Source organism: Diadema antillarum, unplaced genomic scaffold (genome assembly GCF_040938485.1).
Source record: "Diadema antillarum isolate AM-2024a unplaced genomic scaffold, OU_Dant_1.0 seq00000136_RagTag, whole genome shotgun sequence".
Taxonomy (NCBI): Eukaryota; Metazoa; Echinodermata; class Echinoidea; order Diadematoida; family Diadematidae; genus Diadema; species Diadema antillarum.
In genome coordinates, this window is record NW_027271213.1 from 1,738,888 (window position 1) to 1,758,842 (window position 19,955).

Sequence of the window (19,955 nt, forward strand, 5' to 3'; positions counted from 1 at the left end):
CTAATATTCAGGGTTAATATCCCCTTTATTAAAGGGGAAACTTAAAATCGTACCAGTGTTGCAGTGTGGGAAAGTGAATAATGGTGTGTTTGTTTAGTGTGTATTTGCTTGTGTATGTGTGTGTGTGTGTGCGTGCGAAAGTCTGTGTGTGTGTGTGTGTGAGAGGTGTGCGTGTTAGGATGATAGTATAGTGTGTATGTTTGCGCGTTAAATGAAACATGAGGAGGATTAAAGGTGTGGCACAATAGCTATGGATCACGTCAAAACATTTCCAAGAATCCGAACTGATAACAGCGCTCCCTTTTGGATCAGTCCCCTTGGCCTTTTTCTGTCCCTAAATGTGGAAAATCGACGAGAGATCTCTTACGTCAAATCACTTTAACTCGACGATTTGTTTGTTTGCGTTTGCTTGAAGCCCATCTCAAATTTTCGCAGCCAAGTTTGAAGATATCAATCTATCCATGCAGCCGTGCATCCATCTGGGCAGATGTGTTTGTTTCATCATGACTTGATGGATTAGTACATCTATTTATATTTTAGTGGAAACGTGCCTGTTGTATAAAATGTGCTTTATAAATTATACTATACATGTTACAATCAATTACGTGCTATGGCAATCTATACATTCAGCATGTTCAGCTAGCATGTGGGCGGTATCAAATATAAGGAGGAATGTAATGAACAAATCGCTTCCTCCTTCCTCCTCTCTGATTTATGCGTGTAGTGCAGGGAAAGTGCATTGCCACTTCCTAACTCCTCGGCTTTACTCTATTGCTCCTCCGTGTTAATTACCCGCAACATTTGTTTCGACAGTATTCACGAATGGTTCGCGCGCAAATGGCAGTCACCCAAACACTGATCATAGCCCTAAGCTCTCATAGGCTCTAGGAATTTCATCGTCTGCAAATCTCAGTTTGTGCCTCCGAGGTAGAATTTGTTCGTTCCCAGCGTGCACACTGGGTGTTTTTTTTTTTTTTTTTAAAGCCGTCGTGGAATGAGAATTAGGAGGATTCCCCTACCGCCGCCATAGCGTGATGCCGAACTCACGGCGGTGTTTTAACCCTGTAACTACCACCTCCAACTTTCCCACATAAAGTCTGTGATATATCAATGTGTGCTGGTCCTTGAAAAGGGTTAAAAACAGTCATTTTTGATACAGACATTTCATGTGTCCTCCCAGGCTTCATACTTCATATTGTATGATATGACATATACATATTTCTTTCTATTACTGCATGACGGCTTCTAAACTTATTCTTATTGATTTCGAGATATCATTATACCTATATCTGCACTCCCGCTATTTATATATATTTCGGCCTGTTATCGGGCCTTTATCATCTGGATCTACCAACAGAACACCACATTACAATAATTACTTGTCTAGATGGCAAACACTCTGTCCCTCGGATAGGACATAAAATGGAGGTCCCGTGTATGAGAGAGTCACAGCTCATGCACGTAAAAGATCCCGCTTCATTCATTCATCGCAAAGAGCAGGGTGTCTAACCCGGTGAAGTGGTCCTACCCCACATCCAACTGGACCCCATGGAAGACCAGCTTAGTGTAGCTGAATATGGGCTATCCAGCCATCTTCACAGATGGAAAATGAACAACAACAACAACAACAATATGCCATGATGTAATAAATGCAATGTTATATAGCGCAGTGTCGTATGATATGGTAATAATACCAATCTTCTAAAATATTACCTTTACGAGACACAAATCAGTCATTTACTTCAACTCAAAACTTCTACTCAAAACGTCTGAAAAATAATAATCATACTTTGCCATCATTTTAAGCATAATTATTACAAACATGTGTAATACATATGTCTATATGCATTGCACACATATGCATACATACGCATATCTAGGCCTACACACATACACATACATAAATCAGATGTATTTAAAACAACATTCTGTGAAATTACCGGGGGCGTTTACAATTGGTTTTGTGACGTCCTGCATCACAACAATGTGCTCATCTTCTGTCAACAAAATATTACAATAATTATGTAACACTAAATTATAATAACTATAATTGATTTACATATACAATGACACATAATCATATTAAAAAAAATCACAAAATCATATGTCAGAATCCATCATACACCATTACACATATCAATCATATAATCAAATGTACTCATTACTCATAAATAATTGCGCCCAACATTACTCCAAGCTTGTGGTCATACAACAGTACTTACTTACTTACTGCCCGTTATGCCTCCTGGCATGTAGGGCAGCAACAAAGGTCCTCCACTCTGGTCTGTTCTGGGCTAGCTTCTGGACACCTCCCCATGTCAGGTTTAGACATTTCATCTCCTCCTCAACTGTGCGATGCCAGGTGGTCTTGGGTCGCCCTCTTCTCCTTCTTCCTTCAGGTGTCCAGTGAAGGGCAACTCTTGGGATGCTTTCTTGTTCTTTTCTCAGGACATGTCCAATCCAGTTCCAGCGCCGCTTTGTTATTATTTCTTCCATACTGTCTAGCTAACATCTTATCAACAGCTCTTCATTTGATATTTTGTTTGGCCGAAAAATCCGAAAAATCTTCCTCAAACTTTTGGTGTGAAATACCGACAGCTGATGAATATCATTGGCTGTTATTCTCCAGCATTCTGCACCATAGAGGAGGGTGGAGAGAATGCAGCTCTGGTACAACTTGAGTTTTGTCTTGATTTTGTTCTGTTGTGACTTCCAAATGTTGTTTAGACTTCTAAAGGCGTTCCTAGCTTTGTTGATTCTGTTTTTGATATCACTGTGTGCGCCTCCGTCTTGTTTTACAGTACTGCCGAGATAAGTGAACTCATCTGTTTCTGGTAGGGCATCACCATGTACATGGATTGGTAGTGGGTCCGAGACATTTAAGACCATCACTTCAGATTTCTTCTGGTTTATTTTCAAGCCGACTTGTTGTGCAAAGTAGCTCAGCCGTGTTGTTTTCTCTTGCATATGTTGGTGAGTGTGGTCACACAACAGTAATCATTCATTTATATTCACAAATGAGATCTCATAATAAATACAACAGTTGAAATACAACAGTTGCAACTGTTGTATCTATTATGAGATCTACATATGTATGAGTACTCTTGAGCGCAATTATTTATGAGTAATGAGTCTATTATTATGTTTGATATGATTGTTATCTGAAATATGATTTTATGATTTTATTGAATTGAATTGAATTGAATTGAATTGAAATTTTCTATATTCATGATTGTGCTTTATTGTATATAAGTAAAATGATAGTTATTACAGTTTAGTGTTATGGTAATACTGTATTTTGTTGACAGAAGATGAGCACATTGCTGTGATGCAGAACGTTATGATCAAATTATAAACGCCCCAGGCAATTTCACAGAATGTTACTGTTGTTCTTACATCTGATTTATGCATGTGTATGTATGCATTTATATGAATTGTATGCCATGCATGTAGACATAATGAATATATGAAGAGATTGCTTCCAAAAGGCGCTAAATCCATAATTTTTCAATGGATTTAGCGCCTTTTGGAAGCAAGCTCTTCATATATATACAATATATATGTATGCATATACATATTATGTTTATACATGATGTATTACACATGTTTGTAATCATGCTTAAAGGCACTCAGTCGTGGCGAGTGGTTTGTGCGGCACGGAGACGAACGCAACACGCTGCCTCCCCCATTCTGTATCAAATGTAGTGACCCCGAATGAGAATAGCGCTGGCTCAATGGGTCAGCGAACAAAACGCTAGGCTACAAGAGAGCTCTCTGTGCTAATCTCCTAACCCAAAATGGCTGTCCGAGCGAGCCACAGAATGGACGCACACTCTCAGTGCGCATGCGCATGAAGAGAGGCCAAAAGAGCTACGCCAATCACCGCAGCTCGCGGTGACAATATTTGTGTATGATGCGCGCACACACACACGCACACACACACACACACACACACGCGTCTTCTGGCCTCTCTCCTCCAATCACCGCAGCTCGCGGTGACAATGTTTGTGTATGATGCGCACACACACATACGCACACACCCACACACACACACGTCTTCTGGCCTCTCTCCAATCACCGCAGCTCGCGGTGACAATGTTTGTGTATGATGCGTACACACACACGCACACACACACACGTGTCTTAGTGGCAGCATTGTCCCACACGTTTATGGATATAGCACCGAGTCTGGCATTGCGCAATTGCATGCACAAGCTTCGGTCGTTCGGAGTTTACGTACCATTAGAGATGGCGATCGGCTGCCTTTAAATGATGGCAAACTGTGATTATAAATAAGAAGTTTAATACATGAATTGAATTCATTTTTGATTTTTTTTTTAATCCTGTGTATCATACATAATACTGTATGTTCCTACTGATGAGATGATGCTGGATTGTGTTTTTGTGTTAAAGTAAATGATTGATTTGTGTATTGTGTATTGTGCATTGATTTATGCCATGTAGACAAATGTTGTAATGTCTGTTCTGTTGGTAGATCCTGATGAAGACCTGATGACAGGCCGAAAGCTCGATTAAAATGGAGAACAAGAGAGCAACCTCCACCGCAATTCTAATTTCTTTCACTATAATTATGCTACCCACAATGAGGCACCGCGTACGTTTCATTTTCTTTGCTCAAAGTTTTCACTATATATATATATATATATTCAGTTTTCTTTCAGCAGGGTAGCCCTTTCAGCTCACGCGGAACTGCTCAGCCAAGGGGCCCTGCATCACGTACAAAATACAATTTGAGTAAAAAAACACAAAGTTACAAACAAGGTAATGAAGAGGGAACATAAAACACACAAGTTTATAATATTATAGGTCCATATAGCGCGTACACGAGAAAAGGGTTGTCCACAAGCCAATGAAACAAAAAAGGAACAAAAAATACAATCAAATCCGGGAGAGATAGAAAATAATGGTATAAGAAAAGACCTCACACACACACACCAACACTCACACACTTTCACCTCCACACCAGTACACCGGCACCCACTCAAACCCGTACACGCACACATACATGCACGCACATGCACACACACACCCACACACACATACACACAACCACACACACACACACATATGTATATATATATATATGTATATATATATATATGCATATATATATATATATATATATGTATATATATATATATATATATATATATATATATGTGTGTGTGTGTGTGTGTGTGTGTGTTTGAGGTATGTAGTTATTTCCTTTCTCTTACCGTTGTTTTCCGCGAGTAAACCAAACGAGTAAAAATAAAACAAATGCATTTGCGCAGTTTTCATACACGCTTTTACGTTTTTTTTGCTTTGCTTTTAACTTTCAGCACGTTTAAAGGATTAAACTTCTTTATTTTCTTTTAATTTTTTTGTTTGCTCTTGGCTACCGATTTGACGAAAACTCCGTTTTAATTGAACAAAATCCTCGTGTCACGCTGACCTCTTTGCACTGACTTTCCGCCGCACGTCTTCAGCTACGTACAAAATGTTCTGCAACGCGCTGGAATCGATATGGCAGCCGGACTCCAGCCGAACGGATTATGTTGCTTTAATGACGATAATCCCAGGTTAGTGGAGGGAAGGAGTCACGCTCAGTTCCATTCATGACGCATTATACATGTGAGCCTCGCATGTTCTTCACCATTCGATCTGATTACATTCGTGCCTAGATGTTAAGGGTATACGACGCCCAAGACGCGGTACACTAATCTATGCAGGAGAAAAGAAGAAAAAGAGAATAGTGCATTCTCCGATGTTACACTGATCTGTGGGTAAAAAGCCATGTACTGAACCTGTGTCTTTAAAACATATACCTGTAATTTTCTTTTTAATAGCAGACCTCGAAAATAATGCAGTCACAACAGCAATGGAATACATTACCTGAGTAATCTTTCCCACGTTGGAATGCTGTTTTCTATTTGTGTGTGTGTGTGTGTGTGTACATATATATATATATATATATATATATATATATATATATATATGTGTGTGTGTGTGTGTGTGTGTGTGTGTGTGTGTGAGTGAAAAGAGAATGAATGACACGAACTTTAATCATCTCTGTCATTTAATCTTTTTGTGCATACCGCGAACCATCTTGCTTTTAAACCGTCTTTTCGCCTCAAACGTTTCAGCGTCAGCGGATGCGCCCAGCATCCATGGCGATATCTCACGTTTTCTATTGATTGATAAAGCGATGGTGTTTGACAGTAAACTGTAGGAGAGACTAAATCAAACCTTTATTATGATTTCTTTTTCCCCGCCATGCACCTTTGGTCAAAGCGTCTTTTCAGATCTTAATTTACATATTTTTCAGTTTTCCATAGTGACACTGTATACTTCCCAGGTATCTCCACAGTCAACAATGGTTCCTCTGTCCTTTACCAACGTACATTTCATTTCCCCGCGTCGGTTCATGATGACATGTCCCAAATTTTGGCTGTTGATAGTATCATATGAGTATTTAATGGAAAATGAAATGACTGCCAGGGCATTGCAAGTGAAAGCTCCCTTACCAGGAAGTGTATTTGTGTTTTCCTTGGTATTTTATGAAATATTGACACACTATCGCAGTAAGGTACTACTGAAATACCAAAGGAGATGAACCGTGAAATAACCAACATGTAGTGAAGTAAAGTAGATGAGAATCGTGAAAGGCAAAAGTGATAATACTCGTGAAAGAGAAACTTATTCTACGACATGTTTTCCAACAGTGTATATTAGATCTTACAGTCATCATTTTGGTTTTATACAAATATAGTGCAACCTCAGCCGCATTAAATGATGGTTTTGAGGCACTTTGTGGGTTGGGGGGGGGGTAGTGCTGGCCAATCAGAGATGTCCTTACAAATAGCCATGTTCAGAGAGGCTACAGAGAGACTGCTATAGCTATAGAGCATATGGTTGGTACAATTAAGTAGCGACGTAATTTCAAGCTATGTTCACGATGATAGGTTATCTGCGTTGAATACCAAGTCTTCAAGGTGTCAAGTGGCAGACTTCACTGATGTCTTTAGCCTGGCTGTCTCTAACAGTGTCCATTACACCTGTGCATGTTGTGATAATTGGTGTTGGCAAGTGTAAAGCGAACTTGCCAAGTATGCAGAGACACGACCATTATCGGAGCCTAGAAACGATCGCGTTGATAAGCATCTCGAAAACTAGATAAATGCCTCTTTACTCGACATCATTATCGGTATCGACGAAAAGTAATACGCTCTTGAACTGCTTGATGGCATGATGAATATCAGTCGTGTACCAATAGTCAATCTCGTGTTGGCATGGTTACGTCGCTATCATCAATATGATAATAGCAAGCGAAAAGATAATGAAGTTGCCCAGTAATTATATCCTCGGCCATACAGACAGTTTGATTTAAGGGGTACGGCTGTGTCTGAGTGCAAAATAAGTTTTACTTTTGTAGAAATGTCTATCCGCACGAGAGAAAGTATTAGTAGATTTATAGTCGAAAAAGAAAAATCAGGAGACCAGCGAATTCTAAGCGGGAGAGGATGTGTGTGTGTGTGTGCGCGCGCGCGCGCGTGTGTGTGTGTGTGTGTGTGAAAGAGAATTATAATCATCTGTATGCAATAAGTTGGAATTTCCACTACGTTTGTTCCATCACATAATGAACGTTTTGGCTCACGTGACCATGACGTCACTCGCAAAGTACCTGTATGTTTTGTGCATTCCCTGTCTCATGTTGTACTTTAGATAAAGTGTTACAATAACTCATTTGATGGGTCTAATTTTTCCCCTACAGCTCTAACTGCGGTATATCTTGGATATTCTGTTCGTAGACATCCGATGATGATTCTTTAAAGTGTTTTATAGAGAAAAGAAAATGATCCTGGTTTTCTTATGGGCATTTCGAAGAGAACCATTAATCCGAGTAAATTCGTACTGCCATATCCAACTTTGTCCTGCAAGGAATCTGTGGTGAGGTATGATAGCTACCTCACTTCCAAGTAGTCATAACGTTTTCGACGCCTGTCAGAGCTTGCTCAGCTATCACCGATGTGTTCATTTCATGCCACTACACCTCGAGCTACCCAAAATGACCTGATCAATGGGATAAGTTTTCCGTTCATCCACACTTAGAGTCGGGTCATTGTGCTGACTGTAGATAAACCCCCCGAGGACATCCAAAGTGCCCAACGAACGGTGATACTATCTACGGGCTGTACTTTAATCCGCCCATTTGGCAGTGAAAGCGATAGAGTGTTTCTTGTCTGAGAATCCAGGGAATCCACGAATGAGAATGAAATACGTGCGAGTCATGACAGATGAGTAGGCACAACTACAAATAAAAAAAGGTGTGACCGCTCAGGCTTAGATTGACATTCAGCGCAGTATACTATTCCCTCCTAATCCACAATGGTATCACCTTTTCATCCATCATACATGCCCCTTTGTCGTGTATCAATGTGTGTTTCTCTGTCGCAACACCATCCTCGTGCCGCCACTCTAGAAAATGTACATGTATGTGCCGCGCAAGTTTTATTGATTGTTTGTTTGTCCCTCTTTTTTGTCTCTTATTGCAGTGATATCGTGGAAGCAGAGCTATCGAAAATACGACGCTACAACTGTATCCTTTGGTACTTCCCTTGAAAGTCATCCGTACTAACACTAAAACTAGCCCTAACTAATACTTTTGCCGTTGCCTATACATCTTCATATCTTCACGAATCCGCGGACTTGTATATGATAATCTCAAAACGTCGAAAGCTAGTATTAACCCCCATGTTACGGTGCGATTCGACACCATGTTCTTGTTAAGTTAACAGAAGAGAGCAATATCAAATTATCAGATTTAGAATCCCCATAAACATAATAGAATTTAGGAATTTTAGATGTTCACATGCTTTCACCAAAACAATGAAATTGGTTGCAACCACTTAATATCAAAGCTAATCAACTGAAGTAACGATATCATTAACTTACGACTCTCCCATTCGTATGTGTTAAGCAATATTGATAACATACAATTCCATAACGTTTATTTTAAGCCCCGTTTGTTTGTTGTTTTTATTACGTTCGTTCTGCTTGTTTGATTTTACTTTATTTATTAAAGCCAATTCGAATATTGTGTGGGTTTAAACTTTAACTTCTATGTTGCATAATCATGATGTGAGGGAAATATGATTCCACGCACATCTATGTTTGAACATGTCATTAGTGCGCTGTAGACTATTTAGACTGTGCAATAGCGAAATCGCAAGAAAAGAAAATGCTACGTGGAAATGAATGATGGGATGATAAATTAGATAGTTTGACCACAAACCTGGGAAATAGAACAACAACGAATGCGAAGGCTCCTTGCGTTTTGAGGAATATTCATTGTCATTTGCACAGTTCGTGAGCTATTTTTCTTGCTGCTTTGATGCAGTGTTGAGTGAGTGAGAAATCCGATCTTATTATTTCGAAAATGGCACCGGGCTGATGGAAATGAATCGCAGTCTGACTTTTGTCGACGCATGGCTCTGAAACAGAGCACAATATCGTCTAAAAGCCTATTTTTAAAGTCGCCAACGCCACCGGGCAGATCAATCCTTGATAACTTGATAACACTCCCATATCACTGCCCCGTTTTCATTTATTCTAATAAATCCGTAAAAAACAATCGTCTTGTATCCGCAGAACCTTGTACGTGACTATTTCCCTGAACTGCTCGTCCGGTCGGGTAAACAGATATTTCTCAGCCGGAAGTGAAGGGAAAAGAGGGTTACCACCACACTGCGTCCGTTCTGGAGAGTCCTGGCAGGGTCGCTGCATCTGGGCTGACCTCGCCAGCGGATCGAGGAGCAGGTGCGACGGGGCCGTGGACCGGCGAACGCATGTCCGCCGATGACGTGCGGAGAGCTTTGCGAGATACTGCGCAGACTCTCAACGCCATCCAGGGCATCATGGGCGGATACGCCGGTCAAAAGTGAAACGGCAACAATTGGAGCACAAGGAAAAAAAAGCCAATAACAACAGCAGCGACTCTTCTTTGTCTCTGATCACTAGCTGTGCACGTGTTCCTACGTGACCCCTGAAATAGCTCCCAGGCTGTGATCACATATTTAAGGCTCATCTTTCCGAGGAAATCGTTGGCGGCTATCCGTGTCTCCGTGGGAATCAACTTATGATCATGTATCTGCATCGAAATATTGCTTTTTACCACCCGCGCAACCGAAGTGACTGTAATCAATTCGTTTGATACGAAAATGTGGACTTTTTGATGAAGTCTAATTTCCTTTTGCAAATTCCATGCGGAGGAATGTGTCTTGTGTTGATACCCCCTATCCATGTCAATTCGCCAGCTGGGTATATTTCTATCTATAGGAAAGTCAGTTCGGTCGTGCGTGGCGACGGATATTACTTTGATATCGTATGGCCGTCCCAGTGCATTTGTAGCCACGCATGATTCTCCCAACGATATGAAACCCCAAAATGAACTTGAATGCCTTTTCCTTAGTATTCCGATGGCCTTGAAGAAGATAATTATTCTTAGTATACACGCACGGGCGATTTGATAACACTTATACTTTCATGATTGAACGTGTTTGGATACCAAAGTAGTACAGTGTACAAGGACATCACGGATATGTGTATACTTTCTCCAGGGAAGAGTAGTGTCGAATTCTGCCATTTTGTTTCACATTGATATTTGTCAAATATCTGAGGCTCAAATTTGAATTTATGATATCAAATATTACTGTGAAGTATTTCTCTGTAATATCTGTCTCTTGATAGGTATGTCTGGCAATGAAAGCATGTGTGCTTTTCTCCCGCTCTATATCCAAACCTTTACACAAACACATGCACACACTTTGTGTAGAAAGATTAATTATGTATGTTTATGATAGATAATTATTGTGTGTGTATATTCATATATATATATATATATATATATATATATATATGAAGTCCCATATATTAGATATCACCTAGTGTGCGTTTTCATCGAAAGCATCGTTTGTGCGATGAAGATTGCTGAGTACATCCTGAATGCTGTTATTGTTACACTGAAGTCGGCGGTATCGAGTGTAGTTGTCTTTGAGGGACATCGAGTGAAATCACATTTGAACGGTCATAACATTCCTTTTAGTTGACCTTTCCTCACAATGCGATGCTTCATGAAGTTGATTGAATAAAGTTCGCTTCATACGGTGCGCGAGCCACTGTATCACGATGCGATAAAAAACGAATGAATGCGTGCACCCGTTTTTCTCGGGTGCGAAATGAAAACTGTGTGTTTGCTGGCTTTTATTTCATACGTACAAGCATTTGCATGTGTTTTTCTGTCTTTGCGCGTGGACTTTAACGTATTGCGTGTGTGTGTGATAAACTTGTGATTATAGTGTAATCCCAATTCACACTTTAGTAGGAGTCAAGATACGCTCAGTATGGATAGAATTCACAAATACATCGACATTCACGGACACACACAATTCAAAAATTTCTGCGGTGATCGCTGCCATGAAACATTACAATTTATTATTGATACAACCGCTGCATTTACATATAATATTGTTTTTATGCTTGTATCTTAGGATTACTAAAAATCAACGGAAAATAGAAGAAAATCTAAAAACAAGCTCGGCAAACACTTCTTCAAAACGGAAAATTTCGGTGTAACTAATCACAGTAGCGATAGTGTGTAGGCGTTTGTATGCATACGACACCTGCCATTTAACACATTATTAAAGAGGACAGGTTGTTCGTTTTTACTGGTTATTTACTTGTAAGATGCATGATGACATGCTAGGAAAGAAATACCAATGCAGTATTAATGAGAGAAACAATCAAAGAGTAGAAAAATCCTGTGCGATGTGACACCTTGCATTTTCTAAATTTGGTAAATTTTGTCAAATTAAGTGATGCTTGCACCTGCCATCTGGGGGTATTCATCCTCCTGAACCTTATAACAAAACACTATAAAACTTATATACCGAGAGGAACGCATGCGCGAGCACACAAAAATGTGCGCGTAAGCCTTAACGCATATACACAGACACAGGCACGCACGCACACTGGTGCGTGACAGTCATTGACCTCGTGAGCCTGTGCCAAAACAATACTAGTATTCTCTCTCTTCGGCTCCATTTCTTGTCTAATTTACAATAGTAACGTGTGGCAACAAAATGATTAGCTAAGACCGTGATAGCTTTAATTCTATTGATAATGATTATGTTTCCATGCCGTCAGGATTATGTATCGGATAATGAGGGGCGCTAACAAGCCTTACACTCGACAAAATTGAGTGTAGTGCACAAAAAGGCAAGGTATAATACGAGATGTTTATACTGTCACATTACTCGTAAACTCACTATAGGATAAAATGACTGCGCCTGCGTGCGTGTGTTTTCTCATAACTGTCAGGCATATGTCAAGTTACCGATACCATTGAATATTGGTGTTATGACTAATTAATCGTCAAGAAGTTATCTTTCGTCGTAACGAAGTTTGGATATGCAGATTGAATGTTGGATTTCTCTGATGTTAATGAATCAAGAGAGTTTAATGACAGTGGATGTGCTGCATTCGACACAGAGCTGATGGGGATTTACCCGTTAACATATCGAGGTCAGGAAGATTTTACCACTGAAATTGTCACCTTGTCATGATTAGATTGGCTTCTCTGAATTCAACTGCAAGCCGTAAATAAGAGAAAAATTAAATGACATTTTAGAAACATTTGCCAATTTTAAAGAGAGAGAGAGAGAGAGAGCAAAGGAAATCTAATCTAGAATGTAGTATAAATTCATGATTTAGACAATGTTACAGGCAACTTCATTAGGCAACTCTATTATCTTTATGAACAACAAAGAGTTCACATGGAAGATAAGTTGTACAGTCCAGTTCATGAAACACCAACAATGAATACTATGAGGTAAAAATCATGGTGGAAAGACACTGCACCCAGTCAAAGAAATGTGGTTTGACGGTCTTGATGAGTTACGAAAGCAATAGATCATATATATACATGTGTATATATGTAAATGAAGAAATAAACTGGTAATGCATTTTTTTTTTCCAATAAAGATTGAGTTTATTCGACTCAAATTTTTAGCGGCCTCCGCCTTCTTCAGGAGTCTTGAAAAAGACTGAAGAAGGCGGAGGCCGCTGAAAATTTGAGTCGAATAAACTCATTCTTTATTGGCAAAAAAAAAATGCAATAAAACTACCAGTTTATTTCTTCATTTCTTCGTGGAGCCAATACGTGAATTCTCAATATATATATATTCAAACACGCACACACACACACACACACACACACACACATATATATATATATATATATATATATATATATATGTTACGGTATATCTAGGGATTTCACAATTGTACTACGATCTCACGATGCCAACAGCGTGTGCTACATACAAGTACTTCAGCATTATACCTCTTATACCACTATATATATATATATATATAATATTATATATATATTTACATAAATATATAATATATATATATATACACATATTCATACTCATAAATATATAATTCAGATACAGCTAACATAAATTGTTCTTTTATACATTCATACCAAAGACTACGTACTTTGTACTTTTTCAAATCCTGATGTAAAAAGAAAATAAAAAGCTTTTAAGGTGATTTCACATAATTATTCAAAGGGTTCTAATTTCACGCGTGTCCATTAGCTGCTTTGTTGTTCAAAATAAGTTAGGATTGTGATCATTTTTCTAAAACACACACACACACACACACACACACATACACAAACACACAAACACACACACACACACATACAGAGATCCGGACTGACAGACACGGACACAGACTCTAACAGAAAAAAAAAATTATGTAACGAAGAATCACGCACATTGTATGGCGAATAGGTATGGAACGGCTAGACAAAGAGCTGTCTGTACCAAATGAAATATCGACATCTCCCCTTCTTTCCCTCTCTCTCCTCCCCATCCTCTCCCTCTCTCCCTCTCTCTGTCCTTCGTTTTGCATCTTTTTCCACCATTCGTCATATTCCGTATCACCATATTGCCTCGTATTAAATCCCGCGATACCTGTCACTGTTACTCAGATATATCATGCACTATCCTTTTCCGTCACATTTCTTTTCGTATTAGCCCAATTTTTATCTCAGAATTACCGCGTACGCATGGTAGACTGCTAGTTACAGCATTGTTCTTCATTGTACTTAACTTATGAATAACGAGTTCCTCGTGTAAAGATTGGGGTCGTTGATCTCCCGCTCAAAATGAAGATAAAACACCAACAGATGTCAAACATTATACTCTACATAACATTAGGTTTGTATAACTCAACAGGTAGTGGATCAATGCTCTTACGTTATTCTGTAACGTTAATTAGCATCACCTGAGCAGAAGCGAGGCAAAACTAATTAAGGATTAATTCAACTATGTCGTTCGATGCTCAGTGTCAGTCAATTATAATGGAGGAAATTAAGAGTGATGAACAATGGTTGATTAACAGCATGTGCAATAAAAAGACTATGCGTAAGAAGTACTCGTTTGAATGTGTCGACTTGTTCTGATGGCTGTTAACAACTCGCATCACCCATCAATAATAAGCCCTCTTTAATTGTATTTTGACTGGAAGTGTGATGAAGAACGGAGATTTAACCATTGTGCAAATAGTCATCAATATCTTTAGCATGTTTATTCTAAATCTTTTGCACGTAAAGCTTACACCATAAACATGTTTTACGGAGGAGCGGTAGACCACAGTACTTCTGTTATGATAAAAGCCAAACTGAGTATACCGGGTAAAAGAGGAAGCATTTCCTGTATTTTTTGGTGTTATTATTCATTGCATTGCAGTGAAGTATGCGTATTCTGTGTTCATGAAGATGCAATCACTCCTTTACCCTCATTTGTATTTGTGACTTGGAAGTTATTTTGTTTTTAGCAAGGCGGGGCGCAATTGTAAAAAAGTTGACTTCCTTCTGTAATTGTTCTGAAAAGAGAATAACAATCCAAACAAGCGGAAGATTCACCATTGCTTCCAAATGGATTCAATTAAAGTCGGGATATATAATATCAGTTAACAACCCCAAAACACTATAGTTAATTCCCAAGGTATTGTTTGAAAGGTCAGTAGAATAACTATAGAAATGTTACCAACTTCGTTTTGTTTTGATTTCAATGTATTTAGAACAATCCAGCTTAATGGACCCTACTTGTTGTTCGTATCTCTGACTTTGAGACCAACAAACCTTTTTGTGTGCATATCTCGGTAAATGGCAGACCGGGGCGCTCGGATTTGCCCCTTAATGGACTCGGACAGAATTCTACCGGAAGTGATTGAATCCCATAGGGAAGTTCGCTCATTTCGATCTGAGAGATACGCATTTGATCAGGAAGTAAATAAAAGCCCTGCTCTAGCTGTCTGTCATTATGTGTGCCTATATGCACTCTGCGTGACCAGAGACATTGGAAAGCAAATACTTTATCTGACAATGATTCTTGGGCGGTACAAGTCAAACCTGTTAAGTGTTCATACTCCTCCCCCCTCCCTTTCTCTCTCATCTCTTCCACAGGAAATTCATCGACAACCGTAGACGCCAGTCATACCCAGCTCACGTTGATTAAAAGGTCAAAGTCTTGCATCCCTGCACTCACCCAAGGCACCATTTGAGAATACATGTTAGGCGTCATATACAAGCCCGTTTGACGATATGTGTAAAGTAAGGTTCGTGCATATAGTGCCGTCAAAAGCGTGATGGAAATGCCTGAAAACAAGAAATTTTATGAGGGTTTTTGTTGTCTTCTCATTGAGGCTTTGAAGAAGATGGAACTGAAGTAAAAAAAAAAATACGCCGACTTGCATGCTGGACATTCGGACGCCGTCCTTTCCATCTTGGTCAAAACTATTTAATTCAAGTCACGCGTGAAGAAAATAGGGAAAATGCCCCCCACAAAAAGGAAGAAAGAAAGAAAGAAAATCTAGGCAAAAATTTGATGTCGGGTATTATGCAATGATTGCTAGGAAGACATCTTTTTTTCATTCCAGTAACTGTAGCCCCCTTACATTTCTCGACATTTCAGGTATTAAAAGCCAAAAAGGGCAATGAGATTTACTAGATGAGGATGTAAAAAAAAAAGCACGTAAGGTTAAGTCTCATAAACCTCCACGTGTGATCTCGTAATATCAAAGGTGATCGAAATTTCACATGTGGGGGCACTATTTTCCTTGTTACTTCTTCAAAATGTTAATGCAGTGACCTGCTTGACATTGCTTGAGGCAGATGTAGAGCAACAGATAGAGTAATTAATTGCGGAGGGATATTAGCATTCTACTAATGTGTAGGAATAAGGCAAATGGAGTGGCACGGATTAATTTCATTCGTCGGGGTACTCGATTCGGTAACGCCGAAAGCTCTTCATTTTAAAATGCACCGGGGATTACAAATAACCGACTTATTTCGAAATTGATATCATTTTGTCGATTCAATCGATTTCTTCTTCTTCTTCTTCTTCTTCTTCTTCTTCTTCTTCATACTCTTTCTTCTTTCTACTTTTCTTCCATGGAGATAACTCAGAATCAATCTGTTACAAGCTGTGATTTTTTCTTTTTCCCCCTGAAAACATTTTAGGCATTTATACGCCTATCAGGAGAGAGAACGTCATTCTGCTTGTTCATGTCTTTTAAACTGACTTGAATCATGGCTTCTGTTCATTCGTGCAAACACCATTTCACACACACACACACACACACACACACACACATTAAGATAAGATACCTTGCAAAAACAGTGCCAAAAAAGTTGTCATGGGGTAAAAGTATCAGAAGGAACTAATATTAGAGGTTAAAACGTCAAGAGTAAAAGCGTCAGCAGAAAAACTGTAAGAATAAAAAGTATTAGAGATAATGAATAATTGTCTGAAATGATAACAGCTGGAGAAAACGTAAAGAGGTTAATGGACAGACATAGATGTTTTAGAAATGTATTTTGATAATCAGGAGCAATATATGCAAAAGGTTATAACGCTGTCCAAGCCGGAAACGTCTGCGGATTAAAGGAGACCTCCGGATGATTAATATTCAGACTTTTGTATTTGAACAACAAGAAGAAAAAAATAGTTATACTGATTACAGAGTTTCAGAATATATAGTGATTGGGATGAGGAATAAGAATCTTTTCAAAATTTATAACAAATTGCAATGAACAAGGATGATGACATGGCAGCCTCACAATGAAAATGCATGAGCAGGGCTCAAGGAAGCAGAACAAAAGACACTGGAAGAAGGCATGCATAGATTCTACACAGGTGAACTTGTTAACCAAGCGGTATCGTAATGGAATTACACTGCTATATTTCTGAAATATGTGAGGCTCCTATACGTCATCAACACTGTTCAGTGTAATTTGTTTAAGATTTTTCAGAGTATTGGTTTCTCTGCTCAAGAACCACAATAAATTGCACAAATCTATACATGGAGTTGTCGATTTATGTACTACATAATGTGAAATTATGAAAATCGTCTGGAATGTTCCTTTAAGATTTTTCAGAATATTGGTTTCTCTGCTGAAGGATCACAATAAATTCTACAAATCTATACATCTATTTACTGTCATTTATCACTCAGTTAACCTCATGATAATTTCATACTAGGATTAGTAGTAAATTGATGGGTAAACAAGCCAAGGGAAGTGACATACATTCAGATATCAGGTTAATTTATTTCTTTTTATATTTCATTTTGATGCATACCTGTCAGAAGTAAGTTATTGACAAACATCATGCGCAATGTTCAAAATTTGGAAAGCTATGAGAAAAGAGGGCCGAAGGGTATAAGGGGGGGGGGGGGTGCAGTAAAGGAAAGGCGCCATCTCCGGATCCGCCACTGGGTATATGAGTTTCATGTACACAGCTTGATACAAAAATCAAGGGTTGAATAAAAACATATTTTTGCGTATATACACAGGCTTACAAAAGAAGTACTGTAGAGTACTCTAACCAACAAATCGATCATAATCCACAAAGAGAGTCATGGACAAAATGATTCCAGGTATTTCCTGAGTGTTCAACTTAGATGTTGGCGTCATTTTGTATGCAAGATTCACGATGTAACCTCTAATTTGTTTCTATTAATTGTGCCTTCATTCCCACCGAGATACATAAATGTTCCAACACTCTACTCACTTTCCATCTAAGTTTACCTACATATAACTGTATTTACGTTGTATTTTATCTTTCTTCCTTTTATTGTCAGTATCAGTGATGATCACAAGTAACCTTTAACACAATAACGCCTGTTTGTAACCAAAGAAGACATGTTATTTCACAGATAACATAATAAGTGCAAACAAAAGGAAACTGGCCAGAAAGATATATAATCTGAAATGAATGAAAAACCACAAAAAATGAGCAAAGAAAATGGGACTTCATCGTGATTCGAACTCAAGACTCCAGATTCCTGACCAGTGCTCCTAACAAGTGAGCTATGGGAAGCCTTAGTACACTTTTGTGCCCAAAACCACTTGATTCTGTCAGAAAATATGAAAAAAAAAATCAGGGTTGATTGTGAACATGTGTGCATACTGCGCATATAAAAATTACAACTCAGTTACAGGGTGCAGCTAAAAAAATAAGATATCGCTGAATGTTCCTATGTTGCATTAGAATAAATGGTTCTGCTAGTATCTTCCGTTACAACTTTTCAAAGAGTATTTAAACTGACCTTGTCACCTCCATACAAATTTGAATGAGAAGTTGTACACAAATCAATGAATGTGTGCCAAGTTGTACCAGACAAAAAATTTTGGAATGTACACTCAGCAAAAAAGAAAGAAAGAAAGAAAGTAAACACTTTTTTAAGTTTGCATTTCTCATAGAATTTTTGACTGAATATTAATGTATCATATACCACCATATGAAAAGTAATTTAATTGGCCATCAACTTAATAAGTCAATCAAATGCTCTTCTATGTTACAATTAGAAAAAAAAGACAGATTTACCAGTAAAAAGAAAAATGAATTCAGTAGAAAAATATACCTAAGATCTCTTTAATTTTGAAGCTCAAAAAATCAATAATGGCTAAAAATAATGGAGGAAAATGAATAATTTTCTGTCAAATCCAAATTCAAATGAAATGAGAGAAGAAGCAAAATTGATAAAAAGGATAGGATTTTGAATCGATTTCTCAAATTAGGAAAATTGTAAATTATGTTTGGTTCTTTAATTCATCTCATGAATTTTCAAATTACTGAACTGAATGATTGAAATAAATATATTTTGTGCATCTAATCATCTCTGTGCCCTTACTCCCTATGTCATTTGAGGTTTGAGTTGACAGAAAATTTCCTCCACTTAAGTTTCCCACTTTGATTTCGTTTGAGGTTTAATATAGAGAGATAAAGAGAAGGAAAACTTATTTTTGCTCTTTCATTCATGTCTCTCATTGTGTTAAACTGGTCTTTTGTTATCATTGTTATCTCAAAGGGCATTTGAAAGACTAAATGCCAATTTTTTCCCCCACAATTTTTTCCACGACATTTTTACCCTGACGTTTTTCTCTTGATATATTTTCCCCTGACATTTTTAACGGTGACAATTTCTGATTTACCCCGACGTTTTTACCTCTTACATTTTTACATCTGACATTTTCCCCTAATATCTTACCCTTGACATTTTTACCTCTGACAGTTTTTCCTTTGACATTTTTTTTATTACCACTGACATTCTTACGATGAACCGCAGAAACAATGACTGTCACGTGGTATCAATTTGACCAATAAGAGATTATGCTGTGAGAACGTTGTTGCTAATATAGTTGTTAACAAACTACTGATATTGCCACAACTTGTGTGCTGAACAGAACATTCAAAACTACTGAAATCGCTGTCTCTGCCGCAAAAACTCCCGACCTTGTGTCAGACATGTGCATTGCGGCATGTCGTTCTTTTTGGAGAAGTTGCGCTGATGTTAGGTTAAGAAAAAAAATAAGA

At 38.3% G+C, this 19,955-nt stretch overlaps 1 protein-coding gene across 1 annotated transcript in view; it reads left to right on the forward strand.

Annotated features, from left to right (window-relative positions):
* LOC139727589 (uncharacterized protein C5orf34 homolog) overlaps nucleotides 1-9,944 on the forward strand; it is a 58,343-nt gene extending 48,399 nt beyond the window's left edge. Inside the window, exons 8-9 of the mRNA XM_071638571.1 lie at nucleotides 8,556-8,599; nucleotides 9,703-9,944. Of these exons, the coding sequence (XP_071494672.1) occupies nucleotides 8,556-8,599; nucleotides 9,703-9,944 (286 nt within the window). The remainder of the gene's footprint in view (nucleotides 1-8,555; nucleotides 8,600-9,702) is intronic.
* The last annotated feature ends 10,011 nt before the right edge of the window (nucleotides 9,945-19,955 follow it).